The 13,232-nt window shown below is 37.2% G+C and overlaps 1 protein-coding gene across 1 annotated transcript in view; it reads right to left on the minus strand.

Annotated features, from left to right (window-relative positions):
• MAN1A1 (mannosidase alpha class 1A member 1) overlaps positions 1 to 13,232 on the minus strand; it is a gene marked incomplete at both ends in the record, with an annotated part of 167,912 nt that overhangs the window by 66,685 nt on the left and 87,995 nt on the right. Inside the window, one exon of the mRNA XM_079716595.1 lies at positions 9,168 to 9,262. Within this exon, the coding sequence (XP_079572721.1) occupies positions 9,168 to 9,262 (95 nt within the window). The remainder of the gene's footprint in view (positions 1 to 9,167; positions 9,263 to 13,232) is intronic.

Here is a 13,232-nt window from a genome sequence, read left to right on the forward strand (position 1 = left end):
AATCTGTAAAACATTAGTTCTGTGCATTTGAAAATCTTGGGATGAAAGGCACTTTGAGTTTGTTGCATTCAAATAACTATGTGTCCTTAAACAAAATTTTCCTGGTGAGTTAACCCACTTAAACAGTGGGGATGCTACAGGGAAAGTCATGGACATATTTAACAATCCAATCCCATGGATTTCGTACCAAGAATCTATCTGCCAAAAACTGAAGAGTGAGGAAGGCCTCTTAAGAGACTTCCCACACACCACAAGTCATTTTTTAACGGCTTTAAGCAATCCTCTTGGGATAGGTTTGTCTCTCAATTGCCTACACATCTCCTTTGTTACATTACTGCACTTTAATTACTCATTTGCTGTAATTGAGCCATAAAGGCAGGACCTTACGAAAATATACAAAAAATATTTTTCAATATCTAATCCATGGTTGAGCAAAATAACCAGTTTACTCTATTCACACATCACTTTTCTGCCACTCCCCTACCAGAAGCACAGCAGAAGCGGTCTGTGGCAGATGGAGATTCATGGAGAAAGAGAGTGGGCGGTGTGGAGAAGTTATGAGGACTCTTAGAGCCTGTGTTCAGAAACAGATTAGATCTGCTTCCTCCTCCAGAGAACAAAGGACACTGAAAACCCCATTTACCTGGGTATTAAGTTCAATTATGACCAGAGGAGTGGGAAGAAAGGGAACAGCTCATCTGCCCTTAGGCTCTTCAAATTCCTTCTGCCTCACAACGCATGACTAAGAAACAGCAAAGCATCCTTTGCTCAGAATTACTTGTCCCTTGAGTCTTAACAGAGGAGGCTATACACAAAGTACATTTAAATTAACTGTTGCCATCCTTATTGTCCACTTGCAATAAATAAATGCCTTTAGTTTGGTCAAGCTACTAAGTGCCTGGCATGGACGCAGTGATCGGGTAGCTTGGTGAGAGGATTAAATGATTCTGAAGAAGCTTAGGTTCTCTCTTCCTCTGGTGGAAGGATAACCTTAGCCTCTTTTCATGGGCCGTGGAATGTCCTCAGATACAAAACAGGTCACCAGCTGCTGTTAATAAAGTCGCTTTGCTTGAAGCAACATGAATGGCTTTATGGAAATAGCTCTTCTTTTTAACAGTCACCCCGAAGTCCTTAATTAAAAATGCCTTTTTTCTCCTTCTATGCTAAAATGACCCAAACTTTGCTTTCTAGTCTTACTGGATTAAAAACTATATATTGCAAGGGAAAAAAAGGAGATGTAAACTCTTTTTGGGTAATTAAGGTCTGGAATTAGCTGTTTTCTAGGAGCAACAAACTGCTTAGGGATAAGTGAAAATGTTGGGTAATTATTAACAAAAATAAATTAATCACAGAAACAGACCCCCTAACCCCCCCACCTCCACCCCACGGATGTTTGGAGTTGGCTGCCTCCCTGAGAAGCTCTGAGATTTAAGAATCTAAACAGCTCGGATGTCTCAGTCATTTCTTCTATTGCAATGGTTCTCAAAGTGTGACCCCTGAACCGGAAGCATCAATCAGCCTCTGCATCACCTGGGATCTGGTAAGAAATGCAAATTATCAAGGCTGACCAAAAATCTGCCCAATCAGAAACTCTGTGGGAGGGGCTCAGCAATAAGTGTTTTAACAAGCCCTCTAGGCAATTCTTACATACTCTAAAAGGTTGGGAACCACTGTTCTATTAAAGCTGGGTATTTTCAAACCAATTGCCTAATATATTTCTATATTTCAAGAATTAAACTGACAATCAATGGGGAGGGAAAAGTTTTCAAAGGTAACTGAGAAGAGAAATGCAGCTATCCTTAGGATAAAAATACTAGATTCATAGCAGTGATTCTCAACCCTAGATGAATACTGGAATGGCTGAACAGGCTTAAAAAATACCAGGACCTTACTCCAAGCCATGAAGAGTGTAGGGTAGAGAGGCAGCGATGATATTTTAAAAGTGCACCAGTTATTCTAAAGCACCAGGACGGCTAAGAATCACTGATAGAAAATAACCAGAGCAGTCAGACTCTTAATAGAAGTAGGACAGCCTAAGAACTAGAAAACAGGGCTATGTGGATGTTTCTAGCAAGACTATATATATACGCTTTCATAGACTAGGTTTGTGTCATATTAATTAAGCACTAGCTGGCATGCGGGACTTGGGAAAATAACATTACATTTTATTGCCTCATACTCTCCTTAAACCTCATGGGTTGAACAGTTCTTATTTCTAGAAGCGATAAGTCACCAATAAATATAATTTGAGAGAGGAATCTGAGTTTTGATCCTATAGGCTTATTCCAAAATAATTTAAAAAATAATATATGTTGGAGCATGAAGCCACCATGATCCTATATGGACTATGGGGATACATTCTCTCCACACTTCTAGCTGGTTCTACTAATACCATCTTCCTTCCTGACAGAGGAAAATGGGACTCGAGTTTGAGAATGGATTAGAAGCACTGAGTGGCTTAAAAAACAGAAGATTACCATAAAAAGGCATCAAAACCAAGTCAGTTTTAGCTATGTCCTATTTTGCTGTTTTATACACAAACACACACATGTACCAAAATGTTCATAGCAGCCCTATTTACAATAGCCCAGAGATGGAAACAACCTAAGTATCCATCATCGGATGAATGGGTAAAGAAGATGTGGCACATATATACAATGGAATATTACTCAGCCATAAAAAGAAATGAAATTGAGCTATTTGTAATGAGGTGGATGGACCTAGAGTCTGTCATACAGAGTGAAATAAGTCAGAAAGAGAAAGACAAATACTGTATGCTGACACATATATATGGAATTTAAGAAAAAAAAATGTCATGAAGAACATAGGGGTAAGACAGGAACAAAGACACAGACCTACTAGAGAATGGACTTGAGGATATGGGGAGGGGGAAGGGTAAGCTGTGACAAAGTGAAAGAGCGGCATGGACATATATACACTACCAAACGTAAGGTAGATAGCTAGTGGGAAGCAGCCGCATAGCACAGGGAGATCAGCTCGGTGCTTTGTGACCGCCTGGAGGGGTGGGATAGGGAGGGTGGGAGGGAGACGCAAAAGGGAGGGGATATGTGAACATATGTATATGTATAACTAATTATATTTGTTATAAAGCAAAAAAAAAAAAACAAAAAAAAAACAAGTCAGTTTTAGCTATGTCCTATTTTACTGTTTTATACACAAACACACAATTTCATAATGAAAATTGAGCACAAAACCATAAATTAATAATAATAATTCCAATTTACATTTATTTCATAGCACTTTGCAATGATTAATCTTCTTTTACACATTGATTCATTAGATTTCCACAAAATTGCCTAATGAGGTCATCAGGATAGATACTATCATTGTTGTTATTTTAGTTTTACTTATGAGAAGACAAACTTAATTAAGTGAATTATCCAAGGCCAAGAGCTGTATTGACAATGTTAATAAGTAGCAGCTTTTGACCGCCTGGAGGGGTGGGATAGGGAGGGTGGGAGGGAGGGAGACGCAAGAGGGAAGGGATGTGGGAACAGATGTATATGTATGACTGATTCACTTTGTTAAAAAGCAGAAACTAATAAAAAAAAAATGAAAAAAAAAAGTAGCAGCTTTAACTGTGGTAATAATATTTTGATGTCTGATATTAGTAATTTTGTGTGTGTCAGTTTTAAAACCTCAAAGTATGGTTATTTTTATTTCCAGAAGAGTATAAATAGCCAAATGAATTAAAATAGATAAAAGAGGGAAACCCAATATAATAAAGTATCCAATCAGAAAAAATAAACACATAAAGCAGTTTCACTTAAAATACTTGGAAAGACTGTAACTTCTTTTTTACTCTTCTAGAGTTGGTAGAACTTATCTTTGAATTCTTAACAGATCCATAAAACATATAAATAAAAGATAAATTGTAAGATGCAGCTCTGATTTTATATTTGGGCTATATAACTGCTACAGAACATTTTTAGGATAACTAAGTACTATTTTACTTCTTAGAATATTAGCAAATCATTAAATAAGTTCGATCTGCTCATATCAGATTTGTTTCTTGATAATTTTTATATTATTCTTATGATGTTAAAGTATAGAACTGTATTCTGCTTCATTTTAAAACATAATACACCTCTTTCAAATCTGAAACCAGGTACTTTAAAAGACGGTCAGCAAGTTTAAAAATGTAGAAGTTTATATTTCAACTGTCAAGTAAATATGCAGGGAGATATATGGAAAATACTTTAAAAAATTTAACCTAATTAGACTGTTTCATACTTTGTGTCTATTAAAACTCACCAACTATAATTTAATATTCAAGCATTTTACACCACCAAAGTATTACGAAACACAAAAAGGGGGTTTGTTACAATATACATACTACATGCTTCATACAGGATAATCTTTCACTATTAGAAAACTTTAAGCTGTGTACTATTCTTAATTAAGACCCCATTTCAGATAAAGTAAAGCAATTTGCAATTTAATTATAATAATACACACTGCAATGCAACTAATGACATAGTATGCATTTGCATTGGATAATTAGAGTAGTCGGTAAATAAAGCTTTACAAAGCAGGAAATAAAAACAGGTAAGGGAGTTGTGGTTCATTCATCTCCTTGCTTACTAATGAGAGCTGGAATAGAGATCAGTCACTTTCCAGCACGTTCCCTGATGTGCGCGATAAAATCACGTGCTGTAGACAGATCCACTAACCTAATATAACCACCAGGCAGGTGTCAGTTCAGAGAAATACACGAAGAGAAACAAGTGATAAAGCAGTATAAGCTAAAACTAACTCATAGTAAAGACAGAATAATTACTAGGAATGCCCAGACTATATGCCCTGTGATATAAATGAGTAATGGGAATATTAACCATATTATTTTAAATTAAGAGCATACTTTAGAAAACCCCAAATTAGTATATATATTCTACTTAGGCTTAAATTATACCTAGAAATATGGAAGTGGTGAAATGTTTGATTTTACAAACCACAGAAGTAATTTTTCTTCTTTAGGTTGGAGAAAAAAATATGCATAGGGTCTCTGGCTAATAGTAGTAACAAGATCAGACATCAAATTTTAACATTTTCACATTAGAGAAACTGAGTTCTACCAAAATGTAATCTGTTAAATCTAGGCAGTGTTTTCCTTTTAGCAGAGGTATTACGTAACTTACACATCTTCATTCTACTGTCGTATCGGTGAAGCAAGCATGTTGCTCTAATCAGGTACTGTGTATAACACCCAGGTGTTTGTTCAGTCAAATTACCACTTGTTATCAACTCATAATTTCAACTAACTTACAACTTAATATAGCATCTCTTGAATTGAGAATTTGTTATAGATGGAGCAGAAGAGATAGTTATAACATTTTTTTTTCTGAACAGATTTTGGGACAGACTTTCTAATGCAGGATATGAGTAAATCATTTAGGTTCTCTGCTATTCTCAGTTTGCACAAATACTGAAATCTAATTTGGCTTATTGGTGTTTTGGCTCCAAATACATAAACCTCCCAATTCAAAATACTGCTTGCTTTAAATCAACCTCCTGAGTACTTATTATCTCTCCTTGGCACAGACTACCTTAACATTTGTCAATTACATGAGTGAGTGTATAACATACAAAATATATATTCTGCTTTACTAACCAGGCTGTAAATATGAATACCCTGAGAGAAAGACCACGTCTGTTATCTTTTTAAATAAAGTGAAAAGAAGCAGAAAATCTTACCTGGACCTAGCATAGAAACTTCATCACAGCAGGGACTAAAATAAATGCTTTTTTTTTTTTTTTTTTAAACAAAGAAAAGGTAAAGAAACCAATTATCTTTAGGCAAAAACCTGGATACTAGAGGAATGTGAACCGATAATACCAGTAAGTTCACATTTTTGTTAACATATAGGTGTTGGCAAACAGTAGCCTCCATAACTATTTTCAAAATTGAGGCGGAAGAGCAGAATTATGATATTACAGACAGCATATTTGCCTCCCCTATCATAATTATTGCCAAGAGTTTCAAAGCCAGTCAACAGTGAATACGGAGCTATTCTAAAAAGCATCCTTGAGCACTTTTTTCTCTTGGGCATCCTTCTATAGATACTCCCTTATTCTGAGAAGTTAATTAAAATATAATTTTGCCAGACATATTTTTCCCCATCTCCTTTGAAACTTCTACTGGTGACAGGCTTCAGAAAACTCGAAAATAAGCTCCATGCCAGCTGTCCCTTGTCCCCTGGCCCATACTGTGAAAATACAGAGATTCAGAGAAAACAGCATATATGTACAGGTTGACATCAACAGCACATCCTGAAATCTAATTATTTCAGTTAAATATGAAACACTGCTTTTGTCCCCTAGAGAAAATTCTTCAAGATGATAAATCAGTTTCACAGCTGGAAGAAGAAAGGATTCCATGAGAGTATGTGATTGGGCAAAGGGATAGGATGAACTTTAGTGTGTTGATATTACTATTAATTTTGCCAAGGTTTATTGTATAAATTTGGGTAAGCCACTGCTATTTAGTAAATGGAATTGAGAGTAGATAAAATATATAATAAAAAATTGATACCGGTTGCCAGGAAGAAGTTAAAAGTGTTCCTGTCAGTTGTAAAATGGTCACCTAATTTCCTCTAGTTTAACATGAAAACATCAGAGAATACATAAACGAAATAGCACATTATTTTTGACCCAAAATAATTTTCCTGTAATATTTGAAATTAAAAGTTCTAATGTAAAATAAATAATGTAAAATACTGTAAATCTAAAATAAGGTCTTAAGAAAAAAGTTAAAGCCCTAGTTAATGAACTTTCAGGAGATACAGATAAAAAAGATAACAGCAGATTCCATACTGAATAGTTTTTAGAAGTACTCCTTTATGTACTGAAAAACATCTCCACTGTACACAAAGGATAGGTATAACTAAGGAAAAAATCCTCTTGGCTGTAAAAAATAAATACTATGTTAAATATGCTTTAAAACAATCTAATTTCTTATGATGAGTTCAAGAGAGGCTAGAATTAATTAAATGATATCAGCACCTTACAATAACTGAACTTTTGCAAAGATGTAGGCCCACACCTCTATTAGTTTTCAGAGGCCTTCATCTAATTCCATTACCTTCCAGGAAGCAATAAGAACTAGCTCCACAGCATCTTAGAGTAGAAGGCTGGAGTGATCATTCACTCCAGTATTTTAAACCTGGGGGGCCCTTAGGTCCTAGGTGGACTCCAATGGTACTGTTAGCTTTTGGAAACTGAGTAAAAGTATGTGTCCTCAGGAATATGCATTTTATGAGGAGAGGGTCGTGTTTCATCAGAATTTCAGAGTGGGCTATAAACATGAAAAGGTACAAAAAAAACTAGTTAAGTAGCCTAACTTCCAGTTTACAAATAAGCCTGGAGAGTTAAAATGATTGCTCTAAAGACAAACCTAGAATAGCTATAAGATACCTAGAACCCGGTCTCTTGATAACCAATTAACTCAGTGTACTATTATGCCCATATCATTCTTCTCAGAGGGTAAGTAGGAAAAATATGTGTTAAATGTGCAGTGTTTTCGTAACTGAATCTTATCTCAAGTAACAGAGAAGTTTCTAGGTCAGAATACTACCTATAAATACAAAGTTTGAAGATATGGAAGGCAATATAGGTGATCTACATAAGCCAAAAAAACCCCTCATGGATCTCCCAACACCATGCTGCCTCCAAGCCAAGCATATATGCCCACTTTCACCTTAAGACAGCAGAGCACATGCCATTGATCTCCAAGCTGACAGAGAAAGACGCAGGAGTCCAAAGGGAAGAATGGATCCTGAGATATCACATTATGCAATAGAGAACTACCTCAGTTTAACATGGCCCAGGGGTTTGAACTCTCCCTCGCTCACTACCTCAACACCCATGCCTCTGCCCCAAACACACACACACACACACACACACACATATATAAAATTATAGACAGGTACAGCGTGATTTCAAGGTATAGATATATAACATACAAATGAAAACAAAGCACGAATTTAACTGATTTATTAGCCAATTAATTTCATGGTTTTTCATGATTAATTTTAGGAAGGAATGTCACTAAAATAAATAATTAGGAAGAAATGTGCATTAATCTTGCCAAGTCACCCTGTGCATCCTCTTGCCGTTTCTAAAACGAGAAAGCCATTTAACTTGTGCCTATGAATCAATGTGTGTATAAACATCTAAGTACATATTCTAGCTCTACCGTTTACATATGGTATGATTTTAGGCAAATGACTTAGTCTCTCTGTGACTCAAGTTCCTGATTAGTAAAACAGAGATAACAGCAGTACTGACCTTACTGAGTTGTTGTGAGGATTAAATGTGGTAATATGGGTAAAGTACCTAGAATAAACCTTCATATTTTATGATGACAAAAGAGCTGTCATCATTGTCATCCTCACCATCATCACAAAGAGATATACATGCAATTAATTAGTTATGGAGAAGGAGTTAAGAAGGAAGCTTAAGATAAAATTGTTTATTAACAAAATGCTCAAGCTATCATGAAAATTCAAACTACTTCCTGGGAGAATACCAGAAAGTCTATTTGGCCCAGGCGTTTCTTGGGGCCACACTGCCATGGACTTGGCATGCCATGGTTCTCCACCCAAATGGGATGAGAAGGATGGGTTGACCTGGGCCCATGGAGCAGTCCCCTTCCCTCCTTACAACTGTGGGTGAGCAGCGTCAGGTGCTCCAGTCTCAGTTACACCAACGTGTTGTGTGGGAGACCTGATTAGTCTAAATGTTGTATCTCTGCAATATCTCTGACCAGCAGCTTAACTGAAGGGAAGTGATCTTAGGAATTGACTTCTTTGAAAGTGAAATGCTTTGATGACAATTTTAAAGATAATGGGATGCTCTTGGAATTTATGGAGACAGTATGCAACATCACCGTGAAACAGTGAAAACCTTGAATCATGTCTTGTGTGCATGACTCTCTTGGGGTCATTCGATCCCATGATGGGAACCCATCTAAAGCCACGGAACACTGAAAAACACTAATAACTTCCAACACAAAGACAGACACCAAGACTCCCAATGGTGTTAGTCACCAACATCATTCAAGTAATTATCCATCCGGTGTCTATTTGTTAGACCACAATCTTGAATATGTCAACTTAAAACATGTTGTCGAAAATGAAGAGTTTTACCTTTTTATATTCAGCAATGCCCAAGGTATTCCAGAGGGAGTATGAAATGCAGGTAGCAATTTTACCCCAAGTTCCACTGCTTTCTTTCGAAATATCTGAAACGTTAAACAATTAAGTGAGCTACTGTTGAAAGAAAAACAAAATGTGCTATTCTACTATCTCACATTGAACATGCTTCTACTTAAAATTTTTTTGATATGAAAAAATAAAAGTTTCTCAAATTAATAGAATTACCTAGGAAAGTAAGAATGGTCCAGGGGCCATTGTGCTGTGCAGTATTTATTACCAATCTTGGTTGCACAAAGAATCATGTAGGGAGATTTGAATAATACTGGTGTCTGGGTAGCACTCCTATGATTCTAATTTCTATGGTTTGGGGCTCCCAGGTGAGAATTTTTTAAAGCGCCACAGGTGGTATCAAGTGATTCCAATGTGCAAGCCAGCGGGGAGAACCACTGTTGCTGGTGAGCAAGTCTTGGTTTGAAAATCAGGAGCTCTGGTCCTGTTCTGGCTTCGCTTATTTACTAGGGCACAGAGAAAGGATAAGTTGTAAAAAGACATATTATTACAAGTAATCTATACATCCTCTCAGCCCTGTGCGGTTTTAACTTCCTCTTATGTTAAGTGTAGGTGATATGGAAGATACAAAGTTAAATTTGACACAAATTTCTGCCAATAATTTAGTAAAGAAGGCAATATATGCACAGAAATATCTGGAACACAGATAAAATGACTGCATAATGTAAAATCACCTAGGAGTTCAGATGAGTTCAGTAAGGCTGTATGGTGGAGATGGCATTTAGATGAGGATTGTATGCAGTGTGTAATGGGGGTTAATGATGCTAGAGACAGGCTGAGGCCGGGGTAGTGGAGGGGCATCCCTGAAGGTAAGCACAGACACAGGCAAGCGGGGGCCTGCAGAAGAAAATGGAATAAGTCAGCTTCCCTGTCCACAAAAAGGGAGAATACTGGTAAATAAGGTCAGGTATACATAGCATAGGCCCAAATCATGAAGGCTCATAAATGTAAGGCTAAGAATTTTATCCCATTAAAATGGAAAAATATTGAAAGTTTTTGAGCAGCCAGTTCACTTGAGCAGAACTGTGCTTCAGGAAGATTAATTAGATGACATCCCTTCACAGTTTTAGGTCCAAAGAAAAGCACTAAGTTAATTTACTCATTGAAGGAAGGACTGCTACAGCTTTCCCCGTTAGAGCTGTGGCAGCAAGCAGGTGCCTTGTCCCTTCTGCTTGCCACACTGTACGACTGAGCGTGGTGGGCTGGGAACTTACTATGTCCTCTGCCTCTTCCTCAAACAAGGGAGACCTGAGAAAGGTTGGGGAAACCCTGAAAAGCATGGAGAATGAAAGCAAAGTCCTCTCCCAGCAAGGGAAAGCGTTCATTAAGGCCACTGTCAAAGAAGCCTTGTGTGTACAGAGGAAGGGGTTTCAGTCCTTAACTCCTGCTTTAAGACCCGAGCCTCCTCACAGAGAAATCCAGGCACTGGGCTTCCAGACTGAGGAGAATTCAGTAATATCGATATTGACGCTGTTTCTGAAACCCTACTCTTTTGGAATCTAACTCTTACTTTGTAATGCAAGTTGAGGAAATAATGAGTTTTAATGTAAGAATTTGGCTGGCAGTCAATTTAGATAAACTAGCATTCCTGGAATACAAATGAGGACACAGACATTTGTAGTATATAAGGCACTAAAAAATAAAGATACCATTTTTCCCCCGCAAATTATTATTATAACTCTTTCTGAAGTGGACAATTTCCTGTTTCAACAGCAAACGGTGAATGGAAGAAGAGGAGAAAGAAAATAAGCCAAAAGGTATATTCTTCCTTTCCTGTCTGTCATGCCCTAGAGAATTCCAAGGTCTCTTCTGCCATAAGGGATTATCCAATCACTGCCCAGCCATCTGCTGACTTTCTAGTTTCCACCCAACTTTTAAAACTGTTAATTAATTAACTCCTTTTCAAGAAACTTACATAGGACAGAAGTCAGACTTGTAATTAAAACACCATCATGAATATTATAGCCATATGGCATGGGAGTTAAGGGCTCAGGCTTTGAAAACACATTGCCTATGTTGGAATCTCAGCTCTACTTCTTCAAATTGGGTATAATCTTGGGCAAACTGCTTAATCTACCTGTGCCTAAATTTCCTCAGCTATAAAATGGGGATAACAATAGCATTTGCTATTTTAAAGGTTGTGGAAAGAAACTGAATGAACTATTATATTTAAAGACCTTAGGACACATAGTCATCACTCTAAAAGGTTAGTGGTAGTTTTTACAGTAAAATGATAAGGGTATTTCCCCAAGAACTTTCCCTATTTACTGCCTGAAATTCTTTCTTGTCTTTAATCCAACTGCTGTTTTGGTATGTTCTACTTGGGTTCTCTGTGTGCGTGAATATATATTTTTATAGACAAATATACTGGGTTGGCCAAAAAGGTCAATCGGATTTTTCCATAAGATGTTATGGAAAAATCCAAACGACCTTTTTGGCCAACCCAGTATACGTGTCTCTGTGTGTGCGTGCATGTGTGTGTGTGTCTGCGCGCACACACGCACATGTATGCCTCCCCCACCCCCAAACACACACTCTTCATCAAAAGCATTCATTCTCAAGAGCTAAGCCTTTAGTTCTCATCACTGCATTCCCAAATTCAACTTTCCATCTTGACTCTAGCTCTGCACTTCTACTTCTGTGCTCACATCACAATCTGGGCACGCTGTTGTCTTTTGGAACTTAAGATATCCAAGGTGAAATCAATCATTTAATGTCCAAGGCAAATGTCCCTAGTTCTATCACTGACACTACTGGTCAGCCAGTCCCTGGGGCTCAAGAGAGCACGCATTTTGACTTCTGATTTCTCTCTTCAGTTATTAAGCATCAACATTAAAGTTCTTGGCAACATCGCATATACAGCCCATTCCCTTTCTGTGATACGAGCATAGTCCACTCATATTTTCATCACCAGGTACTATGAAGGGCATGAGAGCAAAGAAGGTCCTCTTACCTGGCTTCCCATTCTCCAGGATTTCCCCTCCTGTCTCCATTAATCTGTATCTATGTTATCTGATTTCTCTTTTTACCATACAACTTTCTTATTCAAGAAACCATAATAATTCCCTCTGTTGTATGAAATGTCAAGTCAAAAACGATCTACTGACTTTTCAATAACCTCTATGAATCAGACCATCTATTATCTTCTATTTTTTCAAAGACCAGCCTGGCTGAAGCTTGAGTCTTCAGGGTTTCAAGTACTCATTCAAGTTCAGTCTACCTAGTATCTTTGTTAAAAAGTGTTTTTCCCCTCAGATCTATTGAGATATAATTGACATACAACATTGTGTAAGTTTAAGGTGTAACACATGATGATTTGATACATGTAGATATTGTGAAATGATTACCACAACAAGGTCAGTTAACACTTCCATCTTCTTGCATAATTATCTTTTGTGTGCATGTATCATGCCATCTTAGTATACTTATTTACGTAGTTCTCTCATCCTGAAACACACTGTTCTGCCTCCTGCTGGCCAATCCAAATTCACTCATTCTCCAAGGCCCAGGTCAAGTCCCAACCCCAGGCCAAGATCTTTATCTTCTGTGAACTTCTACACTGACAACTGGCATCACAAAATGCAGCATTTCATTACAGAAGGCAAGATCCAGATCTCTCAATGTTTTCTTGTGTTATTCTCTTGTATCCTCAAATAATTTTCTTTTCTTTAAAAGTAGAGAAAAAAATCTCCATTTCTCCTTCATTGTGTATTATACATATTCAACCCAAATTTGGTCATTTTGTATTAAATTTATTGATATCACCACATTATTCCTATGAGTGGTAGGTGGGAAGTTTTTATAATCTCAGTTAACAGACAGGAAGGAAACGGCGACCCTTTCCATCTTGAGGTTTTTGCCTTTGCTGTTTCCTCTGGCTGCAATGCCCTTTCCCTAGCTCTTTGCATGCCTGGTTCATTCTTAACTTCAGGAATCCGCTTAAGAGTCCCCTTTTAAGAGAGGTCTTTCTTAACAACCCCACATAAA

Source organism: Hyperoodon ampullatus (assembly GCF_949752795.1).
Source record: "Hyperoodon ampullatus genome assembly, chromosome: 12".
Lineage (NCBI taxonomy): Eukaryota > Metazoa > Chordata > Mammalia > Artiodactyla > Ziphiidae > Hyperoodon > Hyperoodon ampullatus.